The 16005-nt window shown below is 40.1% G+C and overlaps 1 protein-coding gene and 1 pseudogene across 2 annotated transcripts; both read right to left on the bottom strand.

Annotated features, from left to right (window-relative positions):
- Nucleotides 1-299: 299 nt before the first annotated feature.
- On the bottom strand, nt 300-6416 carry LOC311136348 (protocadherin alpha-3-like; the record flags this gene model as incomplete). Its single annotated transcript, XM_084170455.1, has 3 exons — nt 300-308; nt 721-1764; nt 5085-6416. 3 exons carry the CDS (start codon nt 6414-6416, stop codon nt 300-302), a joined length of 2385 nt encoding a protein of 794 aa, XP_084026581.1.
- Nucleotides 6417-6713: 297 nt separating this feature from the next.
- On the bottom strand, nt 6714-15477 carry LOC311136347 (protocadherin alpha-6-like; annotated as a pseudogene). Its single transcript has 4 exons — nt 15459-15477; nt 14309-14518; nt 7300-8513; nt 6714-6752 (listed from the first exon to the last, which is right to left on the bottom strand). The product of its transcript is annotated as a protocadherin alpha-6-like (transcript).
- Nucleotides 15478-16005: the final 528 nt, after the last annotated feature.

The following is a 16005-nucleotide window of genomic DNA, read 5'->3' as shown; positions in this document are numbered from 1 at the left end:
AAAGCCTATACCCGCAATGGTTGCCAGACACCAAAGGAGGAATTGCAGAAGAAAATAATTACGTTTATTTTCCACGGTCTACAGCGACACATTCTGCTTACTAATGAATATGATATTGGTCTTATGAGAAACTATAACAATCATTGCGTCTTACAACGTTTCAAATGTGATATCAGTTTGATTAGCCTATTAATAGGCTTACCAGGAGACATCTACAAAAGCTTAAAATCAAAGTAATCTTTCAAAGCTGTACATTAGCCTACGAAATAGAATGTAAATGCCTGGATAGGCTGCAATGATCAATAACACTATGACAGAAAAACGAAATAACTTGACAAAGGTTTATCAACAGTAGGCTAACAACAGTTATAAGAAAACGTTTTGGTAGTTGAACATAATGCAGGATCGAGTAGGACTAATAATAATATAAATTGTACATGGTAAACGAAACTAATAAAAATAGACAAAGTTGCTAAGCAAGCATACAACAATACTACATTTAAAAGCTCAAAACCACTAAATTATGAAGCAATTAGAAGGATGAAAATGTCTACAGCTCGCCAACCTGAGGGGTCAGTTTCTGTCACGGCGTCGCTGTCCGCAAAAGTTGTACTGAAATCACCAGGCTCGAACCTCTGCCGGTTTCATGACCTCTGTACTAATCCTTTTCAAACATTTTCTAATCTTTGGTTTAAAAAAAACTAATAATTCACATCTTACCTTCTCAGAGTTAGGAAGCGTTTGTGTCCTTTGAAAAGTGTCTCCTCCATTAATACTGATCAGCTCACCATCAGCAGGTGGAAACTGCGTGGGGAAAACTACCACGTCACTCTTCAGCGTGTCAGAGCTGAAACACACGTCATACTGCTGAGTAGATTTGGAGTAAGACCAGCTCCCGTCAGGGTGTGTGGTGATCATTGGGGCGCAGTACCTGCTGAAACTGCCGTCTGTCCGGTGGCATTTTACAACTATTAAACCGATGAGGCTCAGTAGAAATATCACTGATACTGACACAATAGCGACGAACAGATACAGATTTAAATCTGAGAAACTCTCCTCCTTTACAGGCAGTTGTCTGAAAGTTGTCTTCATTTCACCTGTACTTTCAACGACCACAACATCAATAGACACAGTCGCAGACAGGGAAGGTTCTCCATTATCAGACACCAGAATGACCAACGGGTGAGTTTTTAGGTCATTGTCACTCATGCGTCTCTTAGTCCTTATTTCTCCGTTGCTGGTTCCAATTCTGAATAGATTGGTCCCCTTTGGTTCAGAGATGTGATAAGAAAGCAGTGCATTATATCCAGAGTCAGCGTCTACAGCCCTGATCTTGGCCACAAAGTAGCCCGCTTCAGCAGAATAGGGAATGTTCTCAGAATTAACGGAGCCGTGGTCAGAATAGGGCGGGAGAATCACAGGACTGTTGTCATTCTCATCCAGGATAAAAACGTTGACAGTGACGTTGCTGCTTAGTGGAGGAACACCAGAGTCTGTGGCCTGAACTTTGAACTGGAACTTTTTCACTTCTTCATAGTTAAAAGACTGCATGCTGTATATCTCACCAGTTAAAGAGTTTATGTTTATCATTGTAGACAAGGGTATTCCATTATTTCCTTCCAAAAACGAATAAGACATCTGAGCATTTTCATTCATATCTGGATCATGCGCAGTCAAGCTGACAATAAGCCCTCCAACGGGACTATTCTCCTTCAGATATACATTAATTATGGGTTCTGAAAAGCGAGGGGCGTTGTCATTCACGTCAGCGACATAAACAGTAATGACAGTGGTACTGGAGAGAGGTGGGATGCCTTCATCTGTAGCTATAACGGTCACATTGTACTGGGATCCACTCTCTCTATCTAGAGATCCATCTACTACTAATGAGTAATAGTTCTTATAGGAGGACTGCAATTTGAAGGGAACAGAGCCTACTATTTGACAGTGTACTTTTCCATTTACACCCCCATCTTTATCAGATACTGTTATTAGACCAACTGCTTTACCTGATTTTGCATCCTCTCTAACTGCATTCATCATTGAAGTCACTAATATTTCTGGGGAATTGTCATTGACATCCATCACTTCTATCAGGACTTTACAGTGTGTTGCACGGGGACTAGAACTCCTGTCTTTGGCCTGTACGTGTAGCTCAAACGCAGCATGCTCTTCGTAATCAATTGTTCCTTTAACTGTAATTTCACCAGTGACTGAGTTTATTTGAAAAAAGTCCAGTGCGTTTTCCTCCCCGTGGCCTATCAAAGAATAAACTATTTCCCCATTTACTCCTGAGTCCACATCAGTTGCGTTAATTTTTATTATAGGTGTGCCAATAGGGACGTTCTCAGATATACTTATTTTATACAAGTGTTTGCTAAAGGCCGGGCTATTATCGTTTACATCTATCACATTAATAAGTATATTTAAGGTCCCGGATCGTGGAGGTTTTCCTCCATCAACACCAGTCAGAAGGAGCACTAATACCTCCTGTTTCTCTCGGTCTAAAGCTTTCTGTAGCACTAAGTCAGCAGACACACTTTTCTCACCGCTTTGTACATCCAGAGAGAAGTGCTCATTTGGGCTCAGTTTGTAGGTTTTAACAGAGTTACTGCCTATATCAGCATCATTAGCCCTTGGTAGGGGATATCTTTCACCTGGAGAGGTAGATTCTGTAATATTTATTGTATGATCACTATTACGAAATGAAGGTGCGTTATCATTTATATCTAATACTTGTATCTCTAAACGATACATGTTGAGAGGGTTCTGTGCAATGGCCTCCAAGTTTAGAGAGCATTTTTGACTGGTCATACAAAGCTCCTCTCGATCGATTCTTTCCTTCACAAACAGAGCACCGGTCTTTAAATTCATATCGAAATACTTCTTGTTAGATCCGGATACAAACTGAAACATACGAGCCTCCAGTTCCTGAACATTGAGATTGAGGTCCTTGGCTATATTCCCAACAATGGTTCCCTTGTTCACCTCCTCTGAGACAGAATAGACAATCTGACCGGAAGATAAATCCCAGAAACAAAGAAGCTGCACAACCATAATCCAACAATATCCACAACGCACGGAATGGCCCATCTTTATATCCACGGTAATCCCACACTTTCCGTATTCTATGAGAAAATCATGAAGATACCAAGGCAAATATTTCAGAAAACAACCACATCATATCCTCTCACGAAAGAACTGTCGTTTCAAATGGAAACTGGCTCTGTTATTCTGACAAAAGCCTGCACAACACCGACTGATAGGCACAGAAGGAGGGGCCCTATATAATAACATCTAGGGTTCATATCCACGGTCTACAGCGACACCCTGTGTTTTGCTTACTAAATGGACATGACACTGCTCAATGAGAAATAAGCACATGACCTATGCATGCATCATTTCTTTGCCTGAAATAAAATTGTTTAATAGCCTAAGAAAAACAATATGCTCCAATGCAAGTGCAGGCAAATAGTACCCCAACTTATTTCACTCGTGGTTTACTCTATATAATTTAGAGACCACCTGCCACTTTGACTCATCAATGGCACAACAATTGAGATAGTTATCATACAGGCTACGGATATAGTTATTAGTAGTTGAAAAAGAAACAAGAGCAACCGAAGATATATGCATATGGCTGAATAAATTGCAAAAGGAGATGTGTCACAACATTTAGGCAGTTCGCAAAATGAAGCACTAAGGAAGTTAAGAAAAATAAAAATCCTTAATTTAATAATGTAGAAAAAAGACTATGAGACAACTGATGCTTAATATAGTGTGCCCATTAATTCCAGTTCTAAAAGAGAAAGGTGCCGCAATTTAAGGTTAATTTAAAGCCGAGAGATTATACACAACCCCTCAAAGATGAAGATATTAAAGAAAGAACAACAATGTCCACTGCTCGCCGCGACTTCGCTGTCCACTAGCGTGGTGCTGAAATCACCAAAGCTCGACTCTCTGCAGGTTTCACGAGCTCTGCACTAACACTTTAAAGAAACATTCGAATCGTTGGTGAAATAAAAATATGGTCTTACCTTCTCAGTGTTGGGAAGCATCCGTGTCCTTTGAAAGGTATCCCCTTCATTGATACTGATCAGTTCACCATCAGCAGGTGGAAACGGCGTGGGGAAAACTACCACGTCACTCTTCAGTGTGTCGGAGCTAAAACACACGTCATACTGCTGTGTAGATTTGGAGTAAGACCAGCTCCCGTCAGGGTGTGTAGTGATCATTGGGGCGCAGTACCTGCTGAAACTGCCGTCTGTCCGGTGGCATTTTACAACTATTAAACTGATGAGGCTCAGTAGAAATATCACTGAAACTGACACAATGGCGATGAGCAGATACAGATTTAAATCTGAGAAACTCTCCTCCTTTACAGGCAGTTGTCTGAAAGTTGTCTTCATGTCACCTGTACTTTCAACGACCACAACATCAATAGACACAGTCGCAGACAGAGAAGGTTCTCCATTATCAGACACCAGAATGACCAACGGGTGAGTTTTTAAGTCATTGTCACTCATGCGTCTCTTAGTCCTTATTTCTCCATTGCTGGATCCAATTCTGAATAGATTGGTATCCTTTGGTTCAGAGATGTGATAAGAAAGCAGCGCATTATAACCAGAGTCTGCGTCTACAGCCCTGATCTTGGCCACAAAGTAGCCCGCTTCAGCAGAATAGGGAATGTTCTCAGAATTAACGGAGCCGTGGTCAGAATAGGGCGGGAGAATCACAGGACTGTTGTCATTCTCATCCAGGATAAAAACGTTGACAGTGACGTTGCTGCTTAGTGGAGGAACACCAGAGTCTGTGGCCTGAACTTGAAATTTGAACCGTTTTACTTCTTCATAGTTAAATGACTGCATGCTGTATATTTCACCAGTTATAGTGTTAATGTTGACTATTGTCGAGGGCGATATATTATCACTTTTACTTTCCGAAAGATAATATGATACATGCGCGTTTCCCATTTCATCTGGATCATACGCATTTACACTAACCATCAGACCTCCCACTGGACTATTCTCCTTTAAATAAATGTTAATAAGATGTTCTGGAAAACGGGGCGGGTTGTCATTCACATCAGAAATGTGTACTGTAACAACACTGGTGATGGAGAGAGGTGGGGTCCCCTCATCCATAGCAATAATAGTGATATTGTACTGAGAACATTTCTCTCTGTCCAGAGGCCCGTCTACAACTAAAGAGTAGTGATTTTTATAAGAAAACTGCAGTTTGAAAGGAACAGTACCGCTTATCTGACAATTCACAATTCCATTTTTACCCCCATCTTTATCTGACAGCGTTACTAAAGCAACAGCAGCGCCAGACTTGGCATCCTCTCTTACTGTGCTCATGAGTGATGTTATTGCTATCTCTGGAGCATTGTCATTTATATCGACTACTTCCACTAACACTTTACAATGTGTCGTTTTTGGAGGTTGGCCTTGGTCTGCAGCCTGGACTCGCAACTCAATCCCAACGTTTTCTTCATAGTCGACATTGCCTTTCACAGATACATCCCCAGTATGCGGGTCAATAGCAAACATACTAGATCCTTTTGCATTCCTGTTGCCAACAAAAGAGTAAAGAATGTCACTGTTAATACCCTCATCCAAATCTGATGCCGTGAGAGTTATTATTTTGGTTCCAATTGAAACATTCTCCGCAACTTTCACTTTGTAAAGCGGTTTGCTGAAAATGGGAGTATTGTCATTAGTATCGAATACATGTACTATGATCTGTAATGTCCCAGATCTGGGAGGTTTTCCTCCATCAACAGCAGTTAGTATGAGCTTGATCACAGCCTGTATCTCTCGGTCTAAAGCCTTTTGTAACACTAACTCAGCAGACACACTCTGCTCTCCACCGCTCTGTACATCCAGAGAAAAATGTTCATTTGGACTCAGCTTGTAGGTTTTCATAGAGTTACTGCCCCCATCCACATCCTCAGCCACTGGCAGAAGAAATCGCTCTCCCTCAGCAGCGTTTTCGGAAATATTTAATGTTAGAGAATTTTCTAAGAAACAAGGTACATTGTCATTTGTATCCAATATCTCTATTTCAACACGAAAAACATTTAGAGGATTGTGCGCAATGGCCTGCACATTCAAAGAACACTTCACATTGGTCTCACAAAGCTCCTCGCGGTCGATTATCTCATTCACGTATAGAACACCAGTTCTTGGATTTACATCAAAATACTTCTTGTTGGATCCGGATACAATCTGAAACATACGTGACTCCAGTTCCTGAACATTGAGATTGAGATCCTTGGCTATATTCCCAACAACGGTTCCCTTGTTCACCTCCTCTAAAACAGAATAGACAATCTGACCGGAAGATATATCCCATAAACAAAGAAACAGCATAATCCGAATCCAAAAATATCCACAATGTACGGAATGGTCCATTGTTATACATAGACCTTATGATTCTTCTTTGAGTTGGTTACGATAGATTGATAATATTGCTAAACATCGTTTTTATATAAGAACAATCTCTCTATTAGTATACAACGGTTGTGTCAACGTACAGGCCTATCTCGAGTGCGTTCTCATCTCACCAACTCGCTTGACTGTACCTGCCTCATCAGTGGAAGTGAAGAGAGGAAGGAGTGGCCCAAATAGTTATCAACTGAATATAGTCACGGTCTACAGCGACACCAAGTGCTTTTACTGTGCTCTTAAAATGTATACAGATGTGATTTCTTAGTTATACAAGATGTTGGTATCTTTCACGAAGAGTGCCTACAAAAAAAAAGATCATCAAATGAACAACGCTTTGCATGATCCTCTCAAATGTAATTTATTGCTTAGCCCTAAATATGACAAACAGCTGATAACCAGTAGTCGAACTCAACAGCTAAATACTTTGTGGTGTGCAGATACATTTAAATGACTTTACCAGTTATTGCTTCAACCATAAACAACTAAAAACTAGACTAATTTGACAGATCCACAGAATAATCTGTTATAGGAGAATATGAAACAACATTGCTGCAATCTAATTGAGAAAACGTGAGCAAGAATGAGACTGACACAAATCAAAGCAAGAAGCCTTATGTCGCTGTCCGTGGTGCTGAATTGTAACGCTAAATTCTGCATTAATTTAGAGGAGAATTGTCGAATTCTACTTATCCTAAACCGTACCCATACAATTGGAACCGTCTATGTAAGTTACAACAAACTGAATTTCGGGAATTAGGCAAATATAACCTGCACACAAGATAATAATGACAATAAAATAAAAAACAACGTGACAAAAACATTCCATATCATGAACAGTTCTCCTTACCTTCTCTGTGCTCGGAAGCATTCTTGTTCTTTGAAAAGTGTCCCCTCCATTAATACTGATCAGCTCACCATCAACAGGTGGAAACTGCGTGGGGAAAACTACTATGTCACTCTTCAGCGTGTCAAGAGCTAAAGCAGACGTCATACTGCTGAGTAGATTTGGAGTAAGACCAGCTCCCGTCAGGGTGTGTGGTGATCATTGGAGCGTTGTATCTGCTGAAACTGCCGTCTGTCCTGTGGCATTTTACAACTATTAAACTTATGAGGCTCAGTAGAAATATCACTGATACTGACACAATGGCGACGAGCAGATACATATTTAAATCTGAGAAACTCTCCTCCTCTACAGGCAGTTGTCTGAAAGTTGTCTGCATGTCACCTGTACTTTCAACGACCACAACATCAATAGACACAGTCGCAGACAGGGAAGGTTCTCCATTATCAGACACCAGAATGACCAACAGGTGAGTTTTTAAGTCATTGTCACTCATGCGTCTCTTAGTCCTTATTTCTCCGTTGCTGGTTCCAATTCTGAATAGATTGGTCCCCTTTGGTTCAGAGATGTGATAAGAAAGCAGTGCATTATATCCAGAGTCAGCGTCTACAGCCCTGATCTTGGCCACAAAGTAGCCCGCTTCAGCAGAATAGGGAATGTTCTCAGAATTAACGGAGCCGTGGTCAGAATAGGGCGAGAGAATCACAGGACTGTTGTCATTCTCATCCAGGATAAAAACGTTGACAGTGACGTTGCTGCTTAGAGGAGGAACACCAGAGTCTGTGGCCTGAACTTTGAACTGGAACTTTTTCACTTCTTCATAGTTAAATGACTGCATGCTATATATCTCACCAGTTAAATAGTTTATGTTTATCATTGTAGACATAGGAAGGTTGTTGCTAGTTTCTAACATTTAATAACTTGACCATTCTCATTGACATCGGGGTCAATTGCGGTCAAGCTTGCAATTAAACCTCCCACAGGACTATTCTCCTTTAGAAACACGTTTATTTTGGGTTCTAAAAAGTGAGGTTGGTTGTCATTCACATCAGAGATGTCTACTGTTATAACTCTAGTACTGGAGAGAGGAGGGGTTCCCTCATCTTTAGCAATGATGGTGACATTGCACTGCGATGCACTCTCTCTGTTCAGAGGTCCGTCCACTACTACAGAATAATAGTTCTTATAAGTAGAGAGAAGTTTAAAGGGAACTTCTCCGACTATGTCGCACAAAACACGTCCATTTTTTACCTCCATCTTTATCTAATGCAGTTATGGATGCGACAACAGTGCCAATTGGAGAGTCCTCTTTCACTGTGCCCCAAGCTATCTCAGGGGCATTGTCATTCTCATCAAGCACTTCAACTAAGACTTTACACTGCGTGCTACGAGGAGGGACCCCTCTGTCCTTAGCCTGTACACGGATCTCAAATGCAGTACTTTCCTCGTAGTCTATTTTGCCTTTAGAGGTGATAACTCCTGACTGCGGATCAATGGAGAATAGGTCAGCATGTTTTGCATCTCCCTTTGCGGTTAAGGAATACATTATATCTCCGTTTACACCCTCATCAAAATCAGTCGCATTTAAAATAAGAATTGTTGTTCCACTTGGGACATTCTCAAGAATCTGAACTTTGTAGAGTTGTTTGCTGACTGATGGGGAATGATCGTTTATATCAATAATGTTGACAATAATCTGTAATGTCCCGGATCTAGATGGCTTTCCTCCATGAATGGCAGTCAGCACAAGCTTGATAACAGCCTGTTTCTAACGATCTAAAGCTTTCTGTAGCACTAACTCAGCAGAAACCTGCTCTCCACCGCTCTGTACATCCAGAGAGAAGTGTTCATTTGGGCTCAGCTTGTAGGTTTTCACCGAGTTACTGCCAACATCCATGTCCTGGGCTTCAGGCAGAGAAAATCTCTCTCCTGGAGAGGCATACTCAGTAATATTAAAAATATGAACTGGCTCTCAGAATGATGGTGCATTGTCGTTTATATCTAAAATATTCATTATGCGGTGGAGATGTGTTGGATCTTTCAAAATGGCTTCAACGTCTACAAAACATTTGACTGAATTTTGACACAGCATCTCCCTGTCGATTCCTTCATTGACAAACAGAAGCCCAGACTTCCTGTTTACGTCAAAATACCTCTTATTCGATCCAGTTACAATCTCAATTCCTCTCAATTCCAGATCTTGCACATTTAGATTGAGATCTTTGGCTATATTTCCAACAACTGTGCCTTTATCCACCTCCTCTGACACCTTGTAGACGATCTGTCCTGAAGACAATACCCATGAACAAAGCAATACAAAACACTGTATCCAAACACGTATCATACGGTCACACAAATCCATCACTGCTCAGTTCCTTGACACTGTAATCCAGATTCATCCAAAATTGATCAAATTGAAAACTAGGTAGGTGTGCCGCAAAGTATTCCAATGTGTTCTTCAACAAAGCCTAACTGATATGCTAGCCTACATCTACACACCCTGTAGCAAAGGATAGGAGGATCCCGGGCTTTCTAAATCAGGTGCATTTCTATCGTGGTCAACAGCGTCTCCCAGCGTGGAAACATGAAAATAGTCAGCCCATTGCTGAAGAGAAAGAAAAACAACACTTCAATGTGAAAATTATATTTACAACCGCGGTCTTTCCACGAAATGAGTTCCTTTTTTAATCCCTTTGATATTTTAAGTAGAAATTGTGCACCAATATTACATTTTAAAAGGCTGTTATATTAAATGAAGTTTCCTTTAATATAGACCACATGTAAAATTTAATCAATCTGATTTTAATATGAATAAAGACTTGCTAAAGTGCCAAAATTCGGCATTTTGGCATGTCCCTCTGTGTACCCTCTGTGACGTCTAGGAAGATTTTAACCCACTTAAGCCCCAAAGTTCCTCAAAATATTCACCATCATTGTAAAGCACAAGTTATTTTGTTGCTTTGACAAAGTCATTTCTGGAGATTATTATTTATTTAATGTGATTACTGATTCAGTTTATGGAGAAATAAACCTGTCTCTCATTTTAAGGTCAACCCTGTTACGTGAACTGAACTCGCATTTTAATATGGTGAAACTATAATTTCTTAACCCACATGCTACAAACATATTTTTACATACACGGATTACCAACTGGGGTAATTTTGATATTGAAAAAAAAGCAACAGTCATAGCCAAATATAAACTTAATTCTTATCAAAACATCATTAGACGTGTAAATAAAGTTATCAAAAAAATATAAATAATAATACTGTTATTTTAGCAAAATTACAGTTACAGTATTTTGTAACACAAAATGTTTCATAATGTGCAGCTTTTTTCCGAAGTACAGTCCAATCCACATAACTACTAAAAAGCTGATTTACCATCATTTGATTATAGTATCATTTCGTTTTTAGAATTTTGAAATAAATACTAATTCATGTAGGAAAAAACGACTGCCATTTAAAGGGGTGGTACACCAAAATTTCAAATATACTTCATTTTATTGACAAAAAGTGATTCATCCATTGATTCTAAGAGACAAGGACCAAACATATGGCTTAGTTTTCTTTATTTACTTACCCACAGCCAGCATTAGCATTGCTGCTAGTGAAACAATAGGAATGGTAGGGCCTATGGCAGAACTCTTCAAAAAGCATGCCCAAATCCTCAAAGTCACTTCAAACCAAATGGTATAGCAACCCAAATGCCATAAAAAGTTCCACATACATAATATTGTAGGATATTAAAGGAACTCTGGTATTTATATAACATTTCTCGTAGAATAACTATTTTTGTAGAATACACACCAATACAGCACTATGTGTACATTTAGAAGGTAGTGGATTTCTGCATTACAGTTCTACCAAGTATTCATACCACTGACAGACTTTAATGAGCTGTTTTGACAGCAACTAAGCATATATGTAACGTAATTGTGTACACGGTCATACCTAGTTATAACTATAACCAGTTATAACCATAGCCGAGTACATAAGGTGTTCCATCTCTGCAGGGGATCTGTCTGGTCAAAATCACCGATACAGGTCCCCCTCCACCCTCTCATGATGTGTATAACTTAATATTATGTCTCCAGAGAAACCTGGATTCAAATAAATACTTTTTTAGATTAGCCCTACAATAACACATTTTCAGGGAATACACACCAATACATTTTAGTAGACACTCTTATGCAGAGCGACTTAAAGGAGCAATTGAGGTTAAGTGCCTTGCTCAATGGTATGTTGACTGATTTCTCACCTAGTCGGCTCTGGGATTCAAACCAGCAACCTTTTGGTTACTGACCCAACGCTCTTAGCCATTAGGCTACCTGCAGCCCCATTCAGCTTTCTGTGTAGATTCAGAGTGTATCTGAGTTCTGTATTGCAGTTTTATCAAGTATTTATACCATTGGCAGACTTTTTATACCATTGGCAGATTTTTATATGCACAAAAATAAGGTAATTTTGGTTTTGCACACGGTCTTACGTGGTATAAAAAAGTACAATTGTAGGCAAATACATGGGGAGCTATATCTCTTCAGATGATCTGTCTATCTGGTCAAAATCACTGATACAGGTCCCCCTCAACCCTCTGATGATGTGTATAACTTAAAATTATGTCTCCAGAGAAACCTGGATTCAAATAAAGATCCATCTATCAAATTCCTATAGGCAGAATTAGTTGTTTTTGGCTGGGGTCATATTGATACAGAAACACTAAACACTTATTTAGATGTATTAAGAAAAAGTTTATTGACAAAGTCATGAACATTTTGAAGAATTGAATAAACCACCTTTGGGCTATGATAAAAAATATGCCTCTGGGGTCAAAATGACCCCAGTCGGTAGTATGAGGGTTAAATAATATTTTCAAAAGAAACATTGAACATTTATAGTAAAATCCTGGTGTAAAAGCAGGTGAGTTGGTTCTACTCTTTTTGCCCATTTTCTGGTGTTTTGTGGTGGAAAACTGAGCGGGTCGCGCATAACACGTCAAGCCCGTTACCCACAGATAGACAGGTTAGAAATGTTTCAACAATTTCAATATTTTTGTGAAGCTTGCATTCAATTGCCCCTCCCTGATGCACACAACAAGCTTCCATTCCCCCTGTCCAAGGGGATTTATGGCTGATTTAAATTGAAATCGCCAACCCTGTTACTTTATTTGGCACTTAACAGGCACTTACTAGTCTTTTTTTATTTTATTTTATTGTCTTGAGATGGGAAAACGTGTTTCTTTATGAAGTTGACCATGTGCTCTTTATCACAGATTGTTAACAATATGTGAAATAAATAGTGTTTTTTCACCAAGTTACACTACCGAAAAGTGAGTCATTTCGCGGAAGACCCCTGTTGACCCAGTCAATAGTTCCGGATAGCCACTCTGGCACAGGTGGGATTGCAAAAGTTCATATACACGTGCAAAACAAACCACTTTCCAAAATTGGATCTTTGGTTGGATCATTTGCCCATTAATTAGCAGTAAAGATATAAACATACCAATAATCCTTACAGGCAAATATAACTACTGTAGGCGCATTCAATAGCTCCAAGGTGTAAAAGATGAGCACAGTAGTATGCTCTCCATGCCTACATCCATACTTACTGGTCACCTGTCTGCATATATAGCCTACAAGTGACCAGTGACCCATGACCCGACATACAGTGCCCTCTAATGTACAAATTAAGTGGAATATACAAAGACAGACAACCACAACACAACAACCACATTGTCTATCGAAATGTTAATTAAACTCTTTCAAAACACCATTAGTAGAGAAATATAGAATAGGCTAATATAGAATTAGACAAAATAAAGGTACAGTATCTTCTTACCTTATCTGTGTTGGTAAGCGTCTGTGTCCTTTGAAAAGTGTCGCCTCCATTAATACTGATCAGTTCACCATCAGCAGGTGTGTCAGAGCTAAAACACACGTCATACTGCTGAGTAGATTTGGAGTAAGACCAGCTCCCGTCAGGGTGTGTGGTGATCATTGGGGCGCCGCACCTGCTGAAACTGCCGTCTGTCCTGTGGCATTTTACAACTATTAAACTGATGAGGCTCAGTATAAATATCACTGATACTGACAAAATGGCGATGAGCAGATACAGATTTAAATCTGAGAAACTCTCCTCCTTTACAGGCAGTTGTCTGAAAGTTGTCTTCATGTCACTTGTACTTTCAACGACCACAACATCAATAGACACAGTCGCAGACAGGGAAGGTTCTCCATTATCAGACACCAGAATGACCAACGGGTGAGTTTTTAGGTCATTGTCACTCATGCGTCTCTTTGTCCTTATTTCTCCGTTGCTGGTTCCAATTCTGAATAGATTGGTCCCCTTTGGTTCATAGATGTGATAAGAAAGCAGAGCATTATATCCAGAGTCGGCGTCTACAGCCCTGATCTTGGCCACAAAGTAGCCCGCTTCAGCAGAATAGGGAATGTTCTCAGAATTAACGGAGCCGTGGTCAGAATAGGGCGGGAGAATCACAGGACTGTTGTCATTCTCATCCAGGATAAAAACGTTGACAGTGACGTTGCTGCTTAGTGGAGGAACACCAGAGTCTGTGGCCTGAACTTGGAACTGGAACTTTTTCACTTCTTCATAGTTCACTGACTGCATGCTGTATATTTCACCTGTGGCATAATTCACATTGACAGGTGTCTGCGAAGCTGTAGGCCTATTTATGGGATCTAGTAAATAATATGTTATCTGAGCGTTTGCTTCTGAATCTGGATCCAGCGCAGTCATAGCAGATATCACAGATTTTGCCGGACTATTTTCTTTTAAGAACACGTTAACAATGGATTCTGGAAAGCGTGGCGCATTGTCATTGACATCAGAAACATGGACAGTAATAATACTAGTACTGGACAGAGGAGGGGTCCCTTCATCTCTGGCTATGATGGTGACATTATACTGAGAGTTGATTTCCCTGTCCAGCGTTTCTCCAAGGACCATGGAGTAGTATTTACCCTGAGATGACTCCAATAGAAACGGCGAGACACCAGATATGGTACAATGCACATTCCCGTTTTTACCGCCATCCTTATCAATAATCGTGATTAGCGCAATTGCCGTACCCTTCTTTGCGTCCTCTCTCACACTCTCCAAAAGCGAGGAGAGTTTGATGTCCGGGGCATTATCGTTTACGTCAACTACCTCTACCAACACTTTGCAATGTGAGGCCAGAGGTGAATGGCCTCGGTCCTGGGCTTCTACACGAATCTCATACGCACTGGTCACCTCATAATCTAAAGGCCCTGTTACTGTTATTTCCCCATTTCTCTGATTGATTGCAAATGTATCATAACCCCCCCCTTTGTCCTTGTTTGCTGAACAAATACATTATTTCACCGTTCAAGCCTTCGTCTAGGTCTGTTGCATTAAGCCTTAGAAAAGCAGTGCCAATGGGCGCAGTCTCTAAGACTTTTGCCTTATACAGGGCTTTGGAAAACACTGGGGCATTATCGTTTGCATCGAGTACGTTGACAATGATTTCTGTGCTCCCTGATCTGGGAGGCTTTCCTCCATCAATAGCAGTCAGTGTTAGCCTGATCACAGCCTGTTTCTCTCGGTCTAAAGCTTTATGTAGAATTAACTCTGCTGATGGACCACTATCAGCCTCAGTATGTACGTCTAGATTGAAAAAGGAATTTGTGGAGAGTTTATATGCGTCAATAGAGTTGCTCCCTACATCCATATCCTCAGCTGTAGACAGAGGAAATCTAGCTCCAGGTGAAGTAAGCTCAGAAATACGAATAATCTGTGATTTCACAGGAAATTGTGGTGCGTTGTCGTTAATGTCTAATATATTTACTTCAACGTTGTACATTCGTAAAGGATTATTAACAATAACCTCCAAGCTTTCAGTACAAATAAGGCTATTGGGACAAAGCTTCTCTCGGTCTATGGCTTCGCTAACAAAGAGAACGCCAGTGTTCAAATTTACCTCAAAATGTTTCTTATATGATCCAGATTCAATCTGAATCCTACGTGCCTCCAGTTCAGTCACTTTTAGATTTAAATCCTTAGCCAAATTCCCAACAAATGTCCCCGGTTTTACCTCCTCGGAAATGGAATAGGTAATTTGTCTAGAAACAGAATCCCGAAAACAAAGCAACAGCCAAAATAGATTCACAATCCAAACCCACTCACGGTTCTCGAGTACAGCCATTTTTATGCAATCCTTTTTAGAATGTAATCCATAAAGTGTGACGGAGAACAAAGAGAACCCAAGTAACACAATGGATGAAGTTACTTTTTTTTTTTTTTTAAAGAAAGAGAAACATAATCCTCATATGTCCGTGTGCCACCTCACTACGATTTCACTGACAGTCAGCGATGAATGGGCTTTTTGCTATTGTGCCACGACCTAGGTGGAGTTGAAGAGTAAATGAGTCTTGCTGGTAGACACTGACACCGTGTGGATAAGAACTGGTCCGACATAAGAGTATACATGCAAGAAAGCTCAAAAACTGGCATAGACTAGAAAGGGAAGAAAGAAAAGTGTTCATTGTAAATTCGCATTAAAGGTGAAATTATGAGGTATAATAAACTAATTGGCACATAGCCTAGTGAAATATAAGTGTCCAGGCCTGAAATATATTTATATAACTCTCAGGTAAATATAGGCTACGGTCAAATGAATGTTGTGTAATGCTTGTAGCCAAACACAATTCACTTGAGGTTTGAAACGTTCTCA

This window comes from Coregonus lavaretus (genome assembly GCF_964263955.1).
Source record: "Coregonus lavaretus genome assembly, chromosome: 10".
NCBI classification, from domain to species: Eukaryota; Metazoa; Chordata; class Actinopteri; order Salmoniformes; family Salmonidae; genus Coregonus; species Coregonus lavaretus.
This window is presented reverse-complemented; position numbering and strand designations above follow the sequence as displayed.